This window comes from Cucumis melo, chromosome 4 (assembly GCF_025177605.1).
Source record: "Cucumis melo cultivar AY chromosome 4, USDA_Cmelo_AY_1.0, whole genome shotgun sequence".
Lineage (NCBI taxonomy): Eukaryota > Viridiplantae > Streptophyta > Magnoliopsida > Cucurbitales > Cucurbitaceae > Cucumis > Cucumis melo.
Genome location: NC_066860.1, coordinates 3,733,429 through 3,755,754, shown reverse-complemented (window position 1 = coordinate 3,755,754; position 22,326 = coordinate 3,733,429). Strand labels below are relative to the sequence as shown.

At 33.5% G+C, this 22,326-nt stretch overlaps 3 protein-coding genes across 3 annotated transcripts; 1 reads left to right on the top strand and 2 right to left on the bottom strand.

Annotated features, from left to right (window-relative positions):
* The first annotated feature begins 493 nt into the window (after window positions 1-493).
* On the top strand, window positions 494-5,654 carry LOC103503863 (protein FREE1). The gene is made up of 10 exons (XM_051083683.1): window positions 494-1,619; window positions 2,187-2,273; window positions 2,362-2,493; window positions 3,020-3,151; window positions 3,248-3,313; window positions 3,402-3,512; window positions 4,071-4,163; window positions 4,386-4,416; window positions 4,562-4,632; window positions 5,272-5,654. The coding sequence occupies exons 1-10, from the start codon at window positions 648-650 to the stop codon at window positions 5,347-5,349; spliced, it is 1,773 nt and encodes a 590-aa protein (XP_050939640.1). The 5' UTR covers window positions 494-647; the 3' UTR covers window positions 5,350-5,654.
* Window positions 5,655-7,619: 1,965 nt separating this feature from the next.
* On the bottom strand, window positions 7,620-12,575 carry LOC127149024 (uncharacterized). Its single transcript, XM_051083682.1, has 3 exons — window positions 12,331-12,575; window positions 8,839-10,723; window positions 7,620-7,984 (listed from the first exon to the last, which is right to left on the bottom strand). The coding sequence occupies exon 2, from the start codon at window positions 10,716-10,718 to the stop codon at window positions 8,850-8,852; it is 1,869 nt and encodes a 622-aa protein (XP_050939639.1). The 5' UTR covers window positions 10,719-10,723; window positions 12,331-12,575; the 3' UTR covers window positions 7,620-7,984; window positions 8,839-8,849.
* Window positions 12,576-16,359: 3,784 nt separating this feature from the next.
* On the bottom strand, window positions 16,360-21,708 carry LOC103504227 (CO(2)-response secreted protease). Its single transcript, XM_051083681.1, has 9 exons — window positions 21,257-21,708; window positions 19,874-20,130; window positions 19,664-19,775; window positions 18,394-18,910; window positions 18,210-18,310; window positions 17,748-17,993; window positions 17,495-17,609; window positions 17,161-17,371; window positions 16,360-17,053 (listed from the first exon to the last, which is right to left on the bottom strand). The coding sequence occupies exons 1-9, from the start codon at window positions 21,439-21,441 to the stop codon at window positions 16,479-16,481; spliced, it is 2,319 nt and encodes a 772-aa protein (XP_050939638.1). The 5' UTR covers window positions 21,442-21,708; the 3' UTR covers window positions 16,360-16,478.
* Window positions 21,709-22,326: the final 618 nt, after the last annotated feature.

Genomic DNA, 22,326 nt, shown 5'->3' with positions numbered 1-22,326 from the left:
TAAAATGTTAATCATTTTAAAAATATTTTCGTGTTTATTTAGAATATATTTTAAGAATGTTATAAAAATATAAAATAATTTATTTAAAAGTATAAAAATAAAGATAAACCAAAATAAATAGAGACCAACCTTTTGAAGGAAAAAAGAAATGTTTAGGAATATCTAATGTAGAGATTACGTGGTAAAGGGGGAAAGGGTGTGTGTACTGAACTTCCCGTGCTTTGTTTACATGCAAATCTTTCTCCAAAATGACAAAAATATTAATAATAATAATAATAATACCTATTAAAATAAAATATATAAATAACAGAAAAAAATTAAAATTAATAAAATTTATAATTTTAAATTAATATAATTTGTTAACAATACAACTAATTTTGGTTTTAAAATATAAATTCATTTAAATTGAATTTTAAAATAATAATAATAATAATAATAATAATAATAATAATAATAAAATTGAAAAGAGAGAAAAATTCCTAATCCTATTACTAACCATATTCCTTAAACAATCTCTTTATTTAGTTCCGGGAGTCGTCATTTACGGTGACGTTGAAAAAGAAACTTCGGGATCCTGATCAATTCATTCCAACAATTCCTTCCATTGAAGCTTCATCGGAACCTTGAATTCCTCACCGTCGACGACCATGCAGAACGGCGATTACGGTACTGCTCCCTATTTCCAATACCCAAATCTTCAAAACCTTTCCTTAAATCCAAGCCCTAATCCAGTTCCCACTCCCTCCGATCGCAACTACGCCTCCGCTCCCCCCTTCTCCACCAATTATGGTGCCTCCGATTACCCTGCTTATTCCCCTAATTATCCTCCTTACTCCCAGAATCCCGATCCCGTCCCTGCTTCTCCCACTGCTCCTCTTTACAATCCTCCGTCATCGAATCCTAATCTTCAGACATTTAATCCCACTCCTCAACCACCTGCTTTCCCTCCGTTTGAGTCTCATGTGCCTTATCAATCTCCTTCTCAGTCGCAATCGTATTATTCGACCTACGATCAGCATCAGACGGCTCCTAATTATGCCCCTACTCCTCCTCCTCCTCCACCTTCCTCAATTCCGATGAATCAGAGCTCTAATTCTACCCCCAGTCCTAATTCTCCGTACTCCTCCATGTATTCCGCTCCCTTTGGCTCTTTGGCTCCCCCGTCGTATGAAAACCCATATGAAAGTTCTGTGAAATTTGATCAAGGAGGTGGCTATGGTGATGATAGATATGGAGGCTACGGTCGAAGCCGGTCTGATTTTGGTTCCGAGTTGTACGGTAAGCGGCCGGAGGACGCGGCACCACGCTTTGATTCTGGTTATGATGACGGTTATGGCGATGGAGTCTATGCTTATCAAGGCGGCAAAGCTGAGCCTTATGGAGCTCGCGGTACAGCTTCAAAGTCTTCGACATGGTCTGCTGCGGCGCCTGCTTTTGATGATTATGGGAGGCCGATAAGTATTCCTCCGAAGAAAGAGTCGCCGGCGAGTTCACTGAAAGTAGTTAGGGCGATCCCTAAGGTGGAAGCGCAAGAAGATGCGAAAAATTGGGTGCAGAAGTTCCGGGTGAAGCTCTTGGCTGAAAGTGGAGGTCAGAGCACCATGGACGTTCTTTGTCAGGTATGTCATGTAGTCACAGAACAACTTCTTCATTTATCCACTTGTCCCGCATTGCTGTTTTTCTTTTGTGGTTCTATATGACTATGCATTAGAGGCAAAACCTATAGAATTTGAGTGACAAAAACTCTAGTAATGATTTAATTAGTGAGTTGAATACGAATCTTGAACTGTTAATTTCATATGGGAAGCTGTTATGTGTAAGTATGAAGTATTCAATCCTATCTAATCACTCTCTTAGGATTTTCTTCATACTTGCACATTGGAGTTTTTTGGTCGCTGTTTTGCCTCTTGCATCATTTTTTATATATATTTTTTTAAGAATCAATGTTTGTGTGGAATTTAAATCGATAACTATTTATTTCAACTATGCATTTATTCAATTACTGTTGTTCTAATCTAATTCCTGTTCTTTTTAATGTGTGCTTTGTGTTTGCACGTTGGAGCTTCTTAGTCATTGTTGTACTTCTCTTTATATTTTCTTTACTCCAAAATCGCTGAATTGCTATTAAGTTATTTTAGGACAACAATTGAGCTTGGTTATTTTCTCTCTTTTGTTATCATTTCCAGGTTGGTCTAGATGGTATTCGTATGCTTGATCCAAATTCTAGTCGGACATTAAGGATATATCCTCTTGAGACCATCACTAGATGTGAAGTAAGTTGGGGCACTAGATTTTGTTTTTTAATTTACTCGGAATACTCTGCCATGAACTTACAATATGGTTTTTATTTATATTTGTAAGGTTTACGATTCATCTACCCTGGCTTTCTGGTCTAAGAGCTCCGTGGATATTGAGCCACGGCGTATTAGGTTGCAATCAAACAAGTACACTACCAACACGCTTCTGGACACAGTGACTGCTGCAACTGTACAGGTAATAATCCAGTAATCCTTACCTGTTTCTCTTGTTTTATTCTTCTTCTTATTTATGTATTTCTTTTTACCTCTCTTGTTATTTCAAGATAAAAATTAGGGTTATCACTTTCTAACTCTCTTCTTTAGAATTCCTACCCTGGCTACAATGTATGCAATTTGTGATCTCAAGACATTAATGGACAATGAGGAATGGACTTTGCCATACCTCTTTGATGCATAAATGTATACATAAGGTGTTATCGCTTATGAAGATATAGTTGATGACTGCTCTTTATCTTTTTGGTCCATTCATTCTGTGGTTATAAAAAGTCTTAAGGTAACCTTCTGTTTAATGCCTGGGCAGTGTACTGATATCATAGATACATACTGATCAGTCTCCAACTTAGATTCACCATGCACAACAATATTGACACCTTTTTAACTTTTTAAACTCTTTTCTATATGTTCTTCCCCAGTTATTTTGAATCTTGGTAGTTAACTTGATTCAATTCCTTTATTGTTTTGTTATCTTTTCAAAATCACAGTTTAAGGAAATGGGCGGAAGAAGTAGGCCTGCGGAATCTTTTAAGGCATCTGAGCAGGCTACAGAGAAGAAGAAAGGGTTGGTTGATTGGGTGAATCTGATAAAGCCAGGCAACGAGGAGAAAGATCATTGGGTATCTTGACAGAGTTTTCTTAAATTATCAGCTTGTTAATTTAAAGATTGTCTGAGGGTATATCCATTTACAATGCCTTTTCTGTTTACGTTTTAGGTACCTGATGAAGCAGTCACAAAGTGTACAGCCTGTGGGACGGACTTTGGGGCTTTTGTACGAAGGGTAAATTTGTTTACTATCAACAATGGAATAAGATTCATTAGCTTGCCTTTTTTATGAATCTCATTGTTTCTTTCAACCTTTTTCTCAGCATCACTGCAGAAATTGTGGAGACATTTTCTGTGACAAATGCACTCAAGGTAGAACTGCTCTGACGGCTGAGGAGAATGCTCCTCAAGTTCGAGTTTGTGACAGATGCATGGTACGTCATGTGTAACTTCGATTTATTTGATATTATTACCATTTTACTTACTTGGAATCCCTTCCTTTAGTTGGGTTGTTTTGGTGGACTTGTTTTTTTTGTATGTCCTCTATTCTTCCATTTTTTTCATTTTCATAAAAAAATATTTTAATTTCTCTCTTTCCTTTTTTGAGTTAGTATTCTTTTTTTCTTCTATATGATTATATTCTATTACGAGTGTTGATTGTTTTGTGTTTATTGTATTATGTTGTAAATTGTATTATATAAGAAAAATTCTTCAGGGATAAATGTTACATGAAGCATATGAAAACCGTGATTGTCTATGAAGTCCTAGAAGGAAAATTCACGAGTGTAAAAGTTGTAACATTGAGTCTATTCTTTTCCTTCTTTGACAACTATAACAAATTTTAGGTTTTAATTTTTAACTATTATTCTTCCTCGGGTTTTTGGGAAGTGTGGATATTGTGGGTTTGTGTACTGAATAATTAGCGGGTGATTAGTTAAATACAGGCTATTATGTAATGTGTTGGTTCTTAACATGTCTGTTCTTGTTTTCAGGCAGAAGTGACTCAGAGGCTCGCTAATGCCAAAGATTTGGCCAGTAAGCCTGCAGGCTTGCATAGCCATGAGGATCTTGCCAAAAAACTTAAGGTTGTAATCTCTTGTATCTCGCCTTTCCTCATTTCTTGCTTATTGAGCATTGTGATTTCTTTGAGTTTGACCTTCTTCCCTTCCAAAAAGACTTGTGATAGATTTATTGTACTTAGAAAGATTCACATAAAAAAGAACACCTGTGATAGATTAATTGTCTTATATTTTCTCCTTTCTTATTGCATCAGTCTAATTTTTAATTTTATCTTTTTGTCATTGTAGGACGAAATGGAGAGAAACCGAAGGTCATCAGGTAATTTCTTGTTCAGGAATAGATAATTTATATGTGCTGCTAGTGATAGTAAGATAATTTATATGTGCATTTGGTTATGCAACCTCCATCCACTCTGGATGTGAATAAGTATTGATATTTTTGCCACTTCCATTGACTGCCACAGGATCCAAGTCTGATGGATCTGGGAAACGGATGAAGGAAGTTGCATGCCCTACTTGTACTGTTCATTTACAGGTTTGATCCTTGCGTCATTATCATCTTCATTTCTTTTTTCGTTTAAGTTACAAATTTATGGAGTTTGCAGCATGCTTAAAAACACTTTTTTAGGGCTGTTGCAAATATAGCAATCAAGATCCAAAGTATTTGCAAGTATAGTACAATGCAAAAGCATTAGCATTTGCAAATATGGCAAAATTCAAATCCAGCTTTTAAAGTCAGTCAGTGATCGATCATATTGCTAATAGGAGTCTAATGGAAGTTTATTATGGATAGATTTTGCTATATTTGCAATTCTTTTAAAGTGTTACTATATACTTAACTTTTATCCCTAAAATGTGACCCATACAATTTTTTCCTTCTTTACTCTAAAATATTGTTTTGGGCACCTAGAAAATTATTGTACAGAGACCCTTATCTAACTGTCATGTACTGAGTGGCATGATAACTTAAATGACATTTAACCCAAGGAGTGAATTATTTAGTCGTAGTACTGCAAAAAATTGATTTATTTAGTCAAACATGGCCTTAGTGTTGAATACATGTTCCCTTTGGAGGCTGCTTATGAATACAAATGTGTTTGTAAGAAGATAGATCGATGTGAAGTAAAAATTAGAGATTGATGGACGTATTAATTAATATATGAAACATTTGCAGGTCCAGGTTCCAAGCTCAGGTTCTGAGACGATTGAGTGTGGGGTTTGCCAGCATCCATTCCTTGTTAGCGCTCACTGACTCATCCAGAGTTCTTCTAGTAGAAAGTGCTCTCACAGAATGGCTTGCTCATTGTGATGATATATTTTATGTGTTTTAAAGTTTTCAAATAATTGGGCTTTTTTCTTTTCTTTTCCTTTTCTTATTTTATTTGTTCATGGTTCTCTCTCAAAGGCCTTGAACTTCAATAACTTCATATCAGTTGTGGTTCCATACTATTGTTTTGTAAATGGAGTTTGTCTTTCGTTAAAGCACACGGCTATTTTGATGTACAAAGAAAGTTGTATTCCCTACTTCCCTATTTACTCACTCTCTTATTAAGCCTATTCTTTTGGGGTTGTCTTGCACTCAACTTGGATTGGGTTACGTGGGTAAAAAGCATCAAGTAACTGTCCTATGACAAATTCACGTTTCAAACTTCGTTATTTGTGTTAATTAACTTTTTATCTCGTTATTTGCGAAGACTCTTTAAGATTGGTCTTTTCTATAATTATTATTAACTCATTTGGCCAAAATTTTGTACACAATATGTTAAACTAAACCTAATTCTTTATTAGTTCCTTATTAAATACTTAAAATTCAGATTTTCTTTTATAAAGTAGAGGTCTATCATTAACTTTATTAGTTATAAAGAGTTGTAAGATTTGATTAGTCAGTGGCACAATCATTGAACAATGAGTGTCATCTATATAAACTTATAGAAGCATAGAGATGAAATTATTTGACTACTTACCTAGATAATCTTTCAAGTTTAAGTAGGAATGAAACATAAAACATTTGACTTTGTAATTAATCAAATAATGAAAGTGTGGATTATATGGATTGGCAGTGGTCCCAAAAATATTTTGTAAATGATATTGATGATAAAAATTGACACAATGTTTTCTTTTATTCTATCTAAAATTTTTATAATAATTGCATAATCAATTTTTACATTCTAGCTTCATTTTTTTATATACTAGTGCTAATTTATATGAATGGTTGTTGTCAATGATGTTGTGTATATCTTTAAATTTGTGAACAATAGTTTTCATTACTTTGTTACAACAAAAATCTCTCCGAAGTGTTATATGGAATCAATTTCAAATATTAAAAATGAAATGAAGGGTTTTGAAATCTAAGGGTATCTTTAATAATTTAGGCTAGTAAACATAATTGACGTTTATCAATATTCTATAACTGTAATGAGATATAGGGTCTATTCTCAAGATTGTGACTATAATTAAAACCAGCAATATGATAGAACAGTGAAGAGTACTTAACCCAATTGTGATTGAAAATTGCATGAGTATTGCTACCATAATTGTTACTATGATAATAGAGGATTATGAAAATGTTACAATTACTATTAACAATAACAATAATGGTAAAGATAAGAAAAAAATCTATGTTTGTAAAATATTTAGAAAATCATGGTAAAAAACAATCCAATTACCTTTGCGATTGAAACTCTTTAATTCATTAACGAGAATTTCATTTACATTACACACCCATTTAGTACATTCACGAGTACAAATGAGATACAAATACAATAAAATATGACGATTAACTATAATACAAATCTAGGATATATAGATAAATTTAATATTTTTCTTCTTAATAAATCATTTGCCAAGCTTAATTTCACTTATGTTTAAACATCTAAAATTTGGGGGAATATTTTAAAACACATTTAAATTTTAAAAAAATTGTTTTAAATGACAATTTCTAAAAATATTTATAAATACAACAAAATATTATAATTAAATAGATTTATTTATGTGTTTAGAAAAGACAGAAACAATAACATAATATATCCAGATTGCGACATCGTAGATCGATTATGATATTGTGTGATATCTTATAAATATTTTACTTTATTTTGTTATATTTTAAATTTTTATATCAAAAAAGTTTTGAGTCTTTATTTAATATGCAATTTCCTTGACTCAAATTCCGTCCATGTGTACTGGACATTAATTCTTAAAGAAAGAAATTCAGTAGATTATGACATATTTCTCAAATTTACTGATTTTCTAAACTACATCACATATTTACAATCCAAAACTCCATTATTGAATAGAAGATATATATATCCACCATGAGATAAATACTACAAACGTTTATTAAATAGCACCTGCGATAAAGGATTTTCATGCTATCTACAATCTTCCAAGTTGTAAAAATAATCTTAGTTAAAGATGTACGAAGTGAGAATAAATAGAGAGATGCGTCTAAATATTCTCCTAAAGAAATCCAAATTTGTATGGAAAGTAACAATCCAAATTTCTAAGGAAAGTAACCAAAGTACGTTGATCAAAAGAAATGAAATAAATCTCATCATTAAAGAAAGTGAATATGCTTCATTTTTGCTCTATCTCAAAAAATACAGTTCCTATTCTAAATCTAGCAGTCAGACAGAAGAAATTCAAAAGACCCTTTGTAATTGGTTTTCATTTTTCTTTTTTTTCTACATAAGTTTTCATTTTCATGAGTCTTAAATCACTTCTTGGATATACATGAATGACCTAACAGAATACAAGATGTTACCATAGATTGACCTTCCCCTCTTCCAATGCTCAAGTCCTCATCAAGTGCAAGGCGAATTTCTGGGTTACACGTTAGATAGCCCTTCATTTGAATGGTACCATCAATCTCTGAAGTAAAGTATAGACCCCTGCAGTCAACATCGGTAATCATTATGAAAATACCAAAGCAAAAAAAAAAAAAAAAAAAAAAGATAAGCATTTAGCAAGAACTATTACAGCACATTGTCAGATAATTTCACTTATCCTATTGAGGTGTGATGCTTTCCCCTAGTAGAATTATAAGTTAAAAGTGTGATTCTTGATTAAAAATTAAATTAAAAACAAGAACTTGATTCTTGATCCTGCATACTCAAAAAGATAAAAGGGAGGCAACTAAACTTCTTAATATGTTTCGATACAAGCTCGTTAGTCATTGCCAGCCTCTTGGAAAAAATGAGCCTCTACCTCTACCAATAGATTTTCTGAGGATCAACATCAGAAAGTCCAAACTAAGAATCAGTCATCATGTTATAATGATCCATTGCCATAAATTTTAACTTTAGTTATACTTTGTTCATAACAAATGAGACCAAAGCGCAAGGATTTATAAATAAACTTCAAACAAATTACGCCAAGTAAGAACCCAGACCTCATCAAGAAATTGGGGAAAAGAAATCAGAAGTGCAAATTATTAAAATGAGAAAACTAGAGAGCATGATATGCAATTGACAATAGAATTCAAAAAAAAAAAAAAACCCAATGATGACTAGCCACTACTGGAAAACTCAATAGAAAATCAATCCAAGATGCACTAGAAATTTACGGTGCTTCCAAAATAAGTGAGCTCTAAATGTGCGAAACCCTAATATGTTCGAAATTTTTATTAACATCAAATTAATGTTCAGAAATGGTAATAAAATGAATCTGCATTTAAATATTTACATAAACCGTCTTTGCTCCGACGGGCACAGAAGTTAGCTCATCAATGATTGACAAGAATTACCTGGCTGATGATCAATGTTTTGATTTCTTCTTAGATTTCAAGGCTGTCTTGCCGTATGCCAGATTCCTAAAGTGAGACAATTTAAGCTCAGCTTGACGTTGTTTTCTCCTGGCTTTCCGAGATAAATTGCCCTTGTCAACATTATTTACTTTGTCATTCTCATTGTCTTCCAAAATGTTCTTGTTGGAGCAATTTTTCGCCTTTCTCTTCCCAATATCTTTCTGTTCACCAGATTGTTTGCCTCTAAGGAGCTCCCTAGACCTCATTTTCAGGCGCTGTCTAGTACTATTTGGCATCTTCCATTCTTCCTTATAAGGGGCCAACTTTTTCATAGAAACAAATTGATTCAACTCCTTGTCATCCATTGCCAGGATTTCAGCAGTACTCAATCCATAACGATTAGGTTGTATTTTGGCGTACTTAAACCTCGTCTTCAAGTCTCCGACTGTATCCTCGTAATCTAATTTATAATACTCCTCCATCATGGCTTCCTTAGCTTTTTGGTACATAGATAATTTACGCTTCCTCTTTCTTGTGCTTTTTTCATCCTCATTGCCTTGTTCTTCATCTTCTTCATTATCTTCATTGCTCATATCATTATCAACTTTATGGCTTAAACTCCTTTGCCTAGCTGCAAAGAAGCCATCAACTGACTCAGAGGAAGTCCACCCTTTTGGCAATCCAAGCAACTCATCCTCTTTGTCAAAATCAGGCTTCTCATGCTCACCATTGCCTTCGTCATCCATATCACTTCCAAACCCAGGATCAATGTCTTCTTTCTCATAATATTCTTCACTAAAAGCCACTTTCATCATGCTGTCATACTCTTCAGGATCAAAATCATCATCTAAATCTTTAATATCTAATAAGCAATTCTCGTCCTCCCCAAGTCCTGCTGTCTCTCTAATCTTCCTAAGCTTCTGCTTTACCTCCTCCTTCTTCAAATTTTTTAAATGCTTCAACTCCTCCTCTCTCTCTAATCTTGCAATCTCCATCCTCTCTTCCTTATTCTTTCTCTGCTCCTTCCTCGAATTCTTCTTTTTCCTAACTGACCCCTCAATGGTCCTACTATGCCCCCAAATGGTATCATCTGCATTTTCTTGGAACCGGTATTCATATTCCTCTTGTTTTTCGATCTCTTCCTCGTCCTCCGATAGCATGTTCAACTCCTCTTCCTCAACCTTTGCATCTTCACCAATCCACAGTTTATTCTTAAAATAATGTTTCAAGAACTTTGAATTTTCATCCAACTGGTCATCCCCATCTCCAAAATACTCATCCAACTTCCTCTCAAATTCTTCATTTTTTTCCTCTTCCACTGCACCTCTCTCCTTCACTTTTAACAATTCCTCCTCATCATTTTCATTTTGTTCAGCAGCCTCCAAGAATGCCTTGCGTATTTCTTCTTGCTCCTTATCATAAACCTTCACATTTTTAGTATCCTCATCATTGAATTCAGGACCCTCTTCAATCAAATGCTTCGCTACCACATCTTTCAAATACATACCACTTTTCTTCTTTTCTGTTAAACTACCTTTGACATCATCACTTTCCTTGCCATGGCTGTCATCATCAGAATCAAAAAGCTTGGCTTCTTTTTGTTTGAGTGTCGGATCCTTCTTCTTTACCTTGATTAATGCATCGAAGAACTTCAAGTCCTTCCTAAAATTTTGGCTATCTTCTTCCTCTGAAGAAGATGATTCAGAGTCCGAGCTTTCTGATTCAGAGTCTTCAATTAGACCCTTCTTCTTAAGCTCCTCTAAGCGCTGAATATCCTCTCGCTTCTTGTTATACTCAAACCTTTTAGCATAATCCTGATTAATTTCTATCTTTGAGTTGTCATTGTCAGAATCACTTCCATCAAATAATCGTAGACCCATTGTTTCTGCAACAAGAAAAATACTTCAAATTAGGGTTTTTCACGAGTACCATAAATATTGAGCACTACATGTATATGCCAAAAAAGATGCAGATTTAAATTGGTAAGACCCTCAATCTTTCAATGTGGTGCAAATTTTGTCAATAGAAGCAACAAAATTGTATTCTAAAATTTATAAGATAGTTAACCTAATCAGCCCAATTATTAAAATACAAATAAAAACTAGACGTACCAAGGCAAACATGACCCCTTATAGAGTAAATGGAAAAGGAACTACAAGCCAAGATGATAGCTTTCACAGAAATTGTAAGGGGGAGAGAATGTAGACTACGAGAATTGATGAACATAATACACAACAGTCAAACTTAATCCGAGTAACCATTTCCAAATATATCAATTTGGGATCTTTTTAACTAAGAAACACACAGGTCATCTCCTACCGTTGGTGATAAAAATAAAGGTGATCATAAAAAGATTTAAATATTTATACTCTCTCTACATAAGATTTTCTACAATCAGTGTTTCTAAAGGCTCAAGGCGCACTAAGAAAAGATAACCCCGCAACCTTTACATGCGAATGAAATTTTGTTGCCACTAATATTCTTATTTTTCAGCCTCTTCTCTTCCTACTTGATGAAGATAAACAATTCTAGAGATGATGTTTGCTGGAAACCATCATCACGTAGTGTTTTCAAAGCACAAGCACGTATTCGGCAGGTGGCGACAAAAATGTTTCACCTAACTAAAGCAAGGCGCAATGAATAGATAGATATATGTAAAATATGTTTATAGAGTGCATAAATTTTTATAAATATAGTCATCTATATAAACAGTCAAAAGACTCAAAAGTTTAATACTAAACCGTAAACACCCAAAAAGATCACCTAAAAGTTCTTTGAAGATCACCATTCATAGTACATATTTGGAGTAAGTATTTTCATATATTTGAGCAGTGATGCCCCAAAACTTGATGAATAAGAAAAGATAACCCCACAACCTCCTTCAGTGACCAAGAACATTTACATTAACAAGCTAGATTTTAAGGGAAATCACATCAGTAAATAAAAAGGATGAATAAATGTAAACAGAACGCTTAAAAGATGACTACTGGCCAGTCAACTTTCAGAGGACCAATTCATGTAGTATAGGGTAGGAGTCAGAGGAAGTTACTGCAAATGCAGCGCTGCTAAATGGAACCAAATGCTTTCAAGGAAAAAGAAAGGAAGTTGGAAAGAGGGTAGCCAGTGTGAGAATCGATCTCAACGTGATAAAACCAAAAGTTAAATCACGAAAGCGATCGAGATAAAACATATTTGTTTGACATCATTAAATCATCCCTCAACAACATATCGCTGCAGCAGACAAATACCAAATATTCCAACAACCATTTCATATCAGTAATAAGAACAACAATTCAAGAAACGAAATTTTCATTTGAAAAAGAACCAAGAGAAAGAAAAATTTGAAGACCCAAACTCGAGAAAATTAGAAAATTCAAATGAAACAGCAGAAGAGAGACTAACTACCCATGATTATAAGAACGACATGGATGGTAAAATCGATATAACCACAGAAAAATAACACGAAATTAATGAAAGAAAGCTTCGAAATACCTGTAAACGTAGCCTGTGAAAACTCCGCTGGCGACGATTAGGGTGGCGGCAGACGGGAAGGGAAGAGATGAATCGACGGTGTCGACCGAAGGAAAGAGGATATATTTTTAAATCCCTTGAGATTTCGAGGGAAATTGTGTTATTTTTCTTAATTTAAGAGAAATCATATGTATTTTATTTTAAAGGCTAAATTATTGTTTTAAAAAATTCTCTTAGGGGCGTTTAACTGAAGTATTTAGAGCACAATTGGAGTGCATAATACGTTATTACACTTGATGATAAGATATAAAATTTATATTTTTTTAATACTGAAATTTACTAACTTTTTCGGTTAAACAAAGAGTGGAGTTTGTAACATCGTAATTCTTTATTTCCACTAACAAAATATTTGGACCATTTGTGTTTTTGATGCTGATTATTTTATTATGGTTTATAATTATAACGATATAATTTGATATTTTTATTTTACCAGGTTATAAAATAAAATTTCATAAAATTTTTCTATTTAACTAATTTAAAAAATATCGTGGCTTTTATTTTAATATACTAATTTCAAATTGAAATAAACCAGTATTTTTATCGTAAATCGAATGATCGAAAAAAGTACTTTTTTTCATCAAATTTATATTTGAGAAATAAAAAGGATAAAATATAAAATTTGAGTGTTATTTGACTGCAAAGGTTTTCCAACAATGTAATTTTGAAGTTTAAAAGATAATTTCAAGTTTTTGAGCCAATGAAAAGAAAAATAAAGATGTTATTAAACGAAATTAGAGATTTCAATAAATATACTTAGTCCTTATTTAAAGAATTTTTTTTTCAAAATTTTATTTTTATTTAAACATTTCTCATAAAAACTTCTTAAAATAAAAATAAATGTGTTATATATACAAATTTATTAGGATAGTTACAGATATAGCAATTAAGATTTATAACACAATACGAAAGCATTTGCAAATATGATAAAATTCAAATCCAACACTTATAATCTGTCAGTGATTTGATCATAGATTATATCGCTAATAAGAGTCTATGAGCGAAGAAGTCTATTACCAATAGAAATTTATCATTCATAAATTTTGCTATGTTTACGATTCTTTTAAAATATTACTATATCTTTTAACTTTTAGTCCTAAAATGTGACCTATTACAATTTTTTTTCTTCTCTACTCTAAATCATTGTTTTGAGCTCCTAGAAAGTTGTTGCACAAATACCCTTATCTAACTGTGGTTGACAGAGTGGCATGATATCTTAAATGACATCTAACGCAACGAATATGAATTGTTTAGTTTGAAAAGTTGTGAAATCGATGAGTTGTTCAGTCGTAGTAGTGCAAAAATTTGATTTTTTTTAGTCAAACATGACCTTAGTGTTGAATACACGTTCCTTTTTTAGGCTGCTTATGAATACAAATGTGTTTGTAAGAAGATAGATTGATGGACGTATTAAATTTAATATATAAAACACTTGCAGGTCCAGGTTCCAAACTCAGGTTCTGAGACGATCGAGTGTGGGGTTTGCCAGCATCCATTTCTTGTTAGCGCTCACCGACTCATCCAGAGTTCTTCTAGTAGAAAGTGCTCTCACAGAATGGCTTGCTCATTGTGATGATATATTTTATGTGTTTTAAAGTTTCCAAATAATTGGGCTTTTTTCTTTTCTTATTTTATTTGTTCATGGTTCTCTCTCAAGGGCCTTGAACTTCAATAACTTCGTATCAGTTGTGGTTCCATACTATTGTTTTGTAAATGGAGTTTGTCTTTCGTTAAAGCACACGGCTATTTTGATGTACAAAGAAAGTTGTATTCTCTACTTCCCTATTTACCCACTCTCTTATTAAGCCTATTCTTTTGGGGTTGTTTCCCATTCAACTTGGATTTGGTTACGTGGGTAAAAAGCCTCAAATTACTCTATCCTATGACAATTACTTTTCCTTTTAAGAGATTAAATTGTCGACTACCTACCTATATAATCTTTCAGGTTTAAGTAGAAATGAAACATGAAACATTTGACTTTGTAGTCGATCAAATAATGAAAATTTATGGATTAAACTTTGATCCTAAATAAATTTGTGCATTCTCATGTAAAGTTTTGGATTGGCACTTGTCCCAAAAATATTTTTTATTAATATAAATGATATTAATGATAAAAATTGACATAGTAATTGGTGTGATTTAGATGTTTTCCTTTATTCTATCTTAAATTTTTATAATAATTGCATAATTAGTTTTTACATACTAGCTTCATTTTTTTATATACAAACGCTAATTTATATGAATGATTGTTGTCAATAATGTTGTGTATATTTGTGAACAATAGTTGTCATCACTTTGTTACATGAAAAATCTACCCCAAGTATTATATGGAATCAATTTCAAATATTAAAAATGAAACGAGGGTTTCGAAATCTAGGGATATCTTTAATAATTTAGGCCTAAGCATGATTGATGTTGTCTATATAACCATAATGAGATACATGGCCTATTCTCAAGTTTGTTATTGTAATCAAAACCAGCAATATGATAGAATAGTGGACAGTACTCAATCCAATTGTGATTGAAAATTATGCAAGTGTATTGCTTCCATAATTATTACTATTATGATAGAAGGATTATGAAAATGTTACCATTACTATTACAATAACAATAACAATCATGGTAAAGATAAGAAGCAAATTAAGTTCGCAAAATATTTAGAAAGATGTGGTCAAAAGTAATCCAATTGACTTTGCGATTGAAATTCTTTAATTCATCGATAGAAATGTCATTTACATTACATGCCAAATACAAATATATAATATACGACAATATGTTAATTTCTAAAAAACTATAATACAAGTTTAGGATATAGATAAATTTAATTCGGATTATTCTAGTCAAATCAAGTATTTTGTGCTTCTCAATCAACCCCTTTTAATTTATTGCCACTTTCTCATTACTTAAACTCCCTTCCTCTCTTTCCCGCCCTTTTCTAAGAGATGAGTTTTTCTCTTTGTGGATCTCAAAGGATGGTAGGGAAGGATGAGGAGGTAGCTCAGCAGTTTCACGCCATCATGCTTATGGATTATCATCAATGGGAACGTCAAGATTCTCATCCCAAACGTGAAAGGTAAATCTTATGTAATGTCATTTAATACCGCAAGAGTCACATCGTGTTCGCAAATTTGGTCGTTCTCAACTTCTGGTTAGTTGTTCATTTTGCCTCTCTGAATTTCGAGGCAGGAATTGCAAGAAAATGTACTTTCAGTTTTTCCTAACTGGTTTCGACTGCTTTAGTATTTCTTCACTCGTTTGCTGGGGCAGAACGGTACAAATAATGGGACAATGAATCTAGAAGTTAGTGATTTAATGGAAGGGGATAGAATAAGAGAACTCGGGAATAGATTCTTGAAAATCATTAGATTACTCGATCATCTTAAATCTATTCGTGTATATAGAGGATTATTTATGAACGGAATTAGAGTATTAGGGGCTGATTTTTATGCTATTAGAGGAATTTTCATTGCCAATGGAGAAAACGTTCGGAGGATGCCGTCACTATTTTGATATTAAGAATGGTTTTAGTTCAGAGCAAGGAGATAAGCTTTGAAAAACCTCCTTGATCACAATTGAGATGCTTTAGCTGCTAATATAGAGATGCTTTAACTCTTAAACTACATAATTGTCAATTGATATGAAAACTAAACCTGGGCAAGGAGAAAAATTCACTAAAATGGAAGATTCAAGTCCCGTATCCCTATCATGTTATTATACCCCGGGTAAGTGCCACATTATCAGTGAAGTTGAAATTCATTTGTTAGTTGTTACTATGTCCATTTGCTTGTATATCTCTTCGACTCACAATCACTATTAGCCAAAAATGGGAGTCTTAGATACAGTCTTGTTTAAGATCAATTTATCACTCAGCCCCATCTGCTCTTCCACCATACTTTCTTCGTTTCTCCTGAATCCTAATGTTTCTATTCAGTGTCTTTAGCCCTCAATTTAGTTTTGATGATTTCTTTTAAAGATGAAGGGTGTTCAATCAGGTTAGACATCTAAAACACCAACTACGTTTATTCAGAAAGTACCATAGTCCAAACTGAAACAGATGACTAGAGAATTACAACTTTTGACCTTGCAATGTGTTCACTGTTTTATAAGTAATCTTATGGCTCACTACTCTCACTAGTGACGACAAATGGACTTCGGACTCGATGTTTTCCATTGGTCCAAGTGATTGAACCAAAGACTCTTTCCTTCAGTGTGGATGCAGTTGGGGTGAAAACCACTTGATAACTCTGCTTCTCATTGTTCTTTGCAAATTTCAATTTCTCTGGAATCACTTTGACCTCTACTTCCTCAGGTGCGTCTACACTGACTGTGTAAACTGTTTCACCATTGCCACCAACATTTGTAACTGTTCTGATTACTTTCTTACTTTCCTTGCCTTTCAATTCTGATACTGCTATTGTTGGGTAGTTCATGTTGGATATGTAGTCTGTAGTTGAATTCTTGGGGCAATCAAATCCATCAGGAACAGTAGTTGTGATGCTTTTAATGGTGGTTAGATTATAACCTCGGCCGCAAAGGTATAGTAAGTAGTCTGTTGTACTAGTTTCATAGACTAGTCCTGGTTGTAATGCTCCATTGGTTGATATTTCTCCTGCCCCATAATCATAAGGTGTGGCTACTGATCCCGTATCCAAAGTCATAGGCGATCCCAAGTTATTCGTTTGGATTGCTGTAAATTTTTTTGAGAAAGAATTGGTCATTAGTAAACATGTTCAGGTCAACAAGAAAAGGAAAGAAGAATTTTTTTTCTTCCATTCTAAGGTTAATATTCCTTGCCTGTTGTCATGATGGCTGATTTGATTGCTGAGGGACTCCATGTGGGGTTTTGAGATTTTACAGAGGCCACTACGCCAGAGACATGGGGGCAGGACATTGAAGTTCCTGAGATCACATTGAAGAGTGGTGACTTTGTTGCTTGTGGAGTTGAACTTGAATCATTTCCAAGCCAGGCTGCAAGAATGTTCACTCCTGGTGCTGATATGTCCGGCTGCATCACAATAACTCTCAAATTCAGGCGTGGAACAATAATTTTTCTTCATGAAGGTTAAAATTTTCAAGTTAAAATATAATAATCTTTCCCCTCGTCCTTCCTGTAGAAGCTGCCTTTTACCTTAATTATGTTTAATACTGCGGGATTAGGCCCTCTGGATGAAAAATATGTTATAGCAGGTGCTGGCTTATAGTTTATTATGGTCTCAGTGGGGAGAATTGTAGCAACTGGTTTCCTTCAGAAAATTTCAAACTCAATTAGCCATTTGAGATCGTGAAGTTCAAGCTAGTAAAGAAGATATGGAATTGAAGCTCACTTCACATCCGAGCTTTCTATCTAGATTGATTAAACAGAGGATAATTTTAACTTTTACCTGCTTGAGTTAACATAGGAGAGGATCTCAGGACCGTCCTTTTTGCTAATAACTGTCATGGGAGTAGTAAACTTCTCTGCAACTAATTTTGAGTCGTCATCAATTAAAACTACCCCAACCCCTCCAAGACTCTTCACTGTTTCCGCCTGACTTTGCCAATCCGAACCACCTCCTTCGACACTGCTTTCGCAAATAACTATCTTTCCCTTCACTTGAGCTTCATCCATGGAATCTTCAGAACAAATCCTAATTTAATTAAATTGAGAAGTAACAGTTAGCGTAAATACTTTAAATCTAAGTCTTCCTCACCAAGACTCTGAAGGCGATAAATTATTAATTCACATAGATAGCACACTTTAATATGTATTTATTAAATACATCTGACAATAACAACTGGAGAACTCATCAGAAAGCTTTGCAAGAAATCTTAATAAATTACTCAGCATGTCATTTCTTATATACCTTGCACTGTCTTCACTGGCACTCGCTTTCTTGGCTGACTTGCCTTGTATTAGAGGGTATACAGGGGACTTTTGAAGATCAGAGAAATTTATACCTTCGCCCTGCATTATAATTTTTTTTATTTGAAATAATTTATTGTGGTTTTAGCTGTTTTCATTGCAGTTGCCAAAGGATTCCGAATTACCTTGATCACTTTTTTGTTGCCCAACACAACATCAGACTCAAAATCCCTATCAATGGTGGAGGCAGCCACTGTTAGAATCCACGGCGCGTCGTTCACCACCGTTCCCGAACTGGGACCGTCGTTTCCGGCGGAGCAGACAACTGTAATGCCCTTCTCAACCGCATGAAAGGCTCCGATGGCAATAGGGTCTGCCGTCAGATCTGGTCGCAAGAAGGAGGGTGAACCGAGAGATAAGGACAATACATCGACCCCATCGGCGATGGAATCATCAAACGCCTTCAGGATCGACGACCCACGACAGCCGTCGGCCATGCAGACTCTGTACATGGCGATCCTTGAGCGGGGGGAGCCGCCCTTGGCCGTCCCGGCTGCGAGGCCATAGTAGGATGCATTAGCCACGGCGCTTCCGGCCGCCGTTGATGCCACGTGGGTGCCATGTCCAGCTCCGTCTCGAGGTGAGTGGTACCGTATGCCGTCACTCTCAGAACTTTCGTAAAATCTTGCTCCAATGATTTTTCTGGCACGACAAACATGTCAAACTCACACACAATATGGTTCGATGCTTTAATTTTAATCTCCATGCATGTGTTTTTTACGGCACACTTCTTCAATTTTTTTAATAAAGCATATATTAATTCAATTTTTTAATTTTTTATATTTAAATTATATCCTATAGTCACTGAATTACATAATAGTCAATTGCTATCTTATTGACAAAAATTTCATGAAATAATTAAGACACTTCAAAAAGAAAAGTTAAAACTGAGTTAAACTATGAATTTAGGGCCAATTGTTAATTTTAAAGGGTTTAAAAACAATTTTTTAACTGAAGAGAGTAGATTTTGAGCATTAAAAACTAAAAAATTAATTGAAAAAATAAACCATTCTTGAGCCTGAGATTAATTCTTAAACTTTTATAATTACAAGATTAGTCTTTAAACTATGATATATATTTTTTAAAAATTCATAAATGTATTGGTTTAGATTTATATTCAATAAATCAAATAATTTTCAGAACTACCGTAACAAAATAAAGTTCATAGGTTTATAATTACACAAAATTAAGTTCATAAATTAAAAAAAAAAACACACACACACACACACAAGACATAGTAAATAAAACAAAACTCACTTTCATAGAGAGTATGTTCGTAATTTAAACAATAATCATAGTTTAAAAACACCAAACTAAATATCACAATTTAAAAACACTGAACTTTAAGCTTTGTAGTAAACGAGAGTGTCAGTTGTGGTGGACACACACACTCACCTATTACAGTTGGAGGAAGTGAAGTCATCGCCTACCATGCAGGTACCTTTCCACCTCGAAGGTATTGGACCCATACCCTTGTCATTAAAACTCTCCGATTCCGGCCAGATACCTGATTTTACCGGTGACTGTTAGAACTAACTTCTTATATATTGTTATTAGTGCAGACTGCAGAGCAAAGAATAATTAATGTTTAATATATATAATTACCAGTATCCAAGATTCCTATAATGGTATCGTACGGTTGAGAGGAAGAGGTTGGGGAATCTGATTTGGGATTGGCGTCGACTTTGACGCTTGTCTGACTGACCAAGAAATCCCATGAATGAGTTGTGTGTAACTTCAATATTGGATCAGGAAAAACCGAAACAACTCCAGGGCTTTGTCTCATGGCTTGGGCTTCATGTTCTGATAGACGAGCTGCAAATCCTGTGAACCCATGTTTATATGTGTGCACCAGTACGTTCCTACGTTCAACAAAATAATATGTGAGTTTTTAATTTCTCTCGGCCTTTTCAATCTCTATAGTCTTACATAGGTTTTCATTTTCACACGTCCAGATAATTTTACAAGTATCTAAGCTGGAGAGATGCGGGTTAGATCATATATTCTTTTATTGTAAATTGATTTTGAAATGAAATTATTATTATTTAATATTTATATAGATTTTATTGTGTGTCTAGTAAATTTATAATTTTTTATTAAGAAATTCTTAGATAATTGATAATCTAATAACTTATTATGTAGTTAATTATAATTTTAAGGCTCTGTTTTATAACTATATAGGCTCATAAGTGAAATCTTAAGAATTAGTAAGGCAAGGTTTGATAACCATGTAGGCTCACGATCGAGAATTTAACAACTTATTGTTAGAAATTAACAAGTTAGATACATTATCTATATAAAGAGTTCATTTCTTTTATATGTAAGCAAGTAAGAAAAAAATCAAATCAATGAAAGCAAATTGAAGTTTATTAAGAAAGTGAATTTCAAGAGAACAATATTCATATTCTCTCTCGTGTGTTCTTAAGTTTTGTAAGAAAACAAGTTTCTTCTCTTTCAACACTTGTTATGCAATTGTAATTAAGATTTTGTTTAGTAACTATTTGGGCTTTCTTTAATGATTATGTTTTTTAAAATTAACCCTACAAATTTCACCTCCATTCATTATTGGTTTCTAAGTTTTGTAGGCTACATTTTAAGATTAAGTCAAATTTTAATTAAAAAATTAGTATTTATCATTATTTTGTTTTTAAATTCAACTAACAACTCTTTTAAATATGCAAATTATGGTAAGAAAGAATGAGAAAATAATTGTAATTTTCAATAGCCAAAAACACCGAAATAGTTACAAAATATAATTGTATTAGTTTTATAAAATTAAGCCTGTAAACATCATTTTCACCTTTAAACTCCTTATTTTGTTATCTACTCTGTGCAAACCTCTAAAAAAAAGTAAATAAAGTTTTTTTTAAAGAAAATTGAACTTAGAATTCAATCTTTTACTTTAGAAAAAAAGATGAAAATTAATGAATTAAATTGAGAGGAAATATGCCCATTAGCGTAAGAAATTGAGATATATTATAATGCTACCGTCTGTTGACAGAGTTAAGAAGGCGAAGGAAGTCAATCCTGGAGCCAGAAGCGGATCCCATGTAAACGATATAAACACCATTTTTTGCATCTTCTGCAGCATCAGCTACTTCAACATTTTCAGAAACAAGACAAAAGGTGACACAAACCAAAGCTAAAAAAACACAAAAAGAAATGCTTTGCATGGCTTATTGGCTTGGCGTAATTGGCTTCTGTATTGATCTAATTGAGCAAGTTCCCTTCGACTTCAAGCGCTAATTTATATGTTTTTACAGATGAAAACTGGTGGTGAAGAAAGAATGTGGAAAAATTCAATGAGAGATTATCAGTTGGTGGGTTTCATGATCAGAGCACGCGCACTGCCAAAATGTCAAGCTTTTCCCTTATCCACATGTAGTGCGCCATGGTAATTCAAATGGTGGCTTACTGAACAACAGTGGCCATGGTGGAGATTTTGGAGATCATCACATAACTGGTAAGATTGTCCCTTTTTATATATAGATATGCATATAAGATTCAATCAACCCCATACCTAGCTAGCTGATTGATATGGTTGTTTTTATTTGGTAACAACCCACATGACATTTTCATGGGTGATGGGTGGGTTTAATTAATTTCTCTTATTCTTCTTCATCAATCCTATCAAGTTTAGTTCACTGTTAGCTGTGTTAAGAATTTTATTTGCTTGTTTTATGGATTCATGCTGGGTTTATGTTCTTAAATAATGGAGATTTAGAATGTGGGAAATGGGATATACGTCAAGTTTTCTCATTTTTAGAATGTTACGTCCTTAACTAGCTGAGGTCGAAGCTCTATTAATTATTTTCAAATTAGCCACAATAGATAAGCTTAGAGTGTGTATTTTAATTCAACATCCATATATATATATAATATAATATAATATAATTAAACATGCGTTCTAGATAACATTGATTTATTCATGATTATGTAAATATACAAACATCATTTCTTTTTGTTTTGGATTGATTGTTGATCTTAGAACCCAAATAATTAACTAATAAAATTATAATGTGACAAATATTTTTTTAAAAACAGTAAATCGTTTTTTT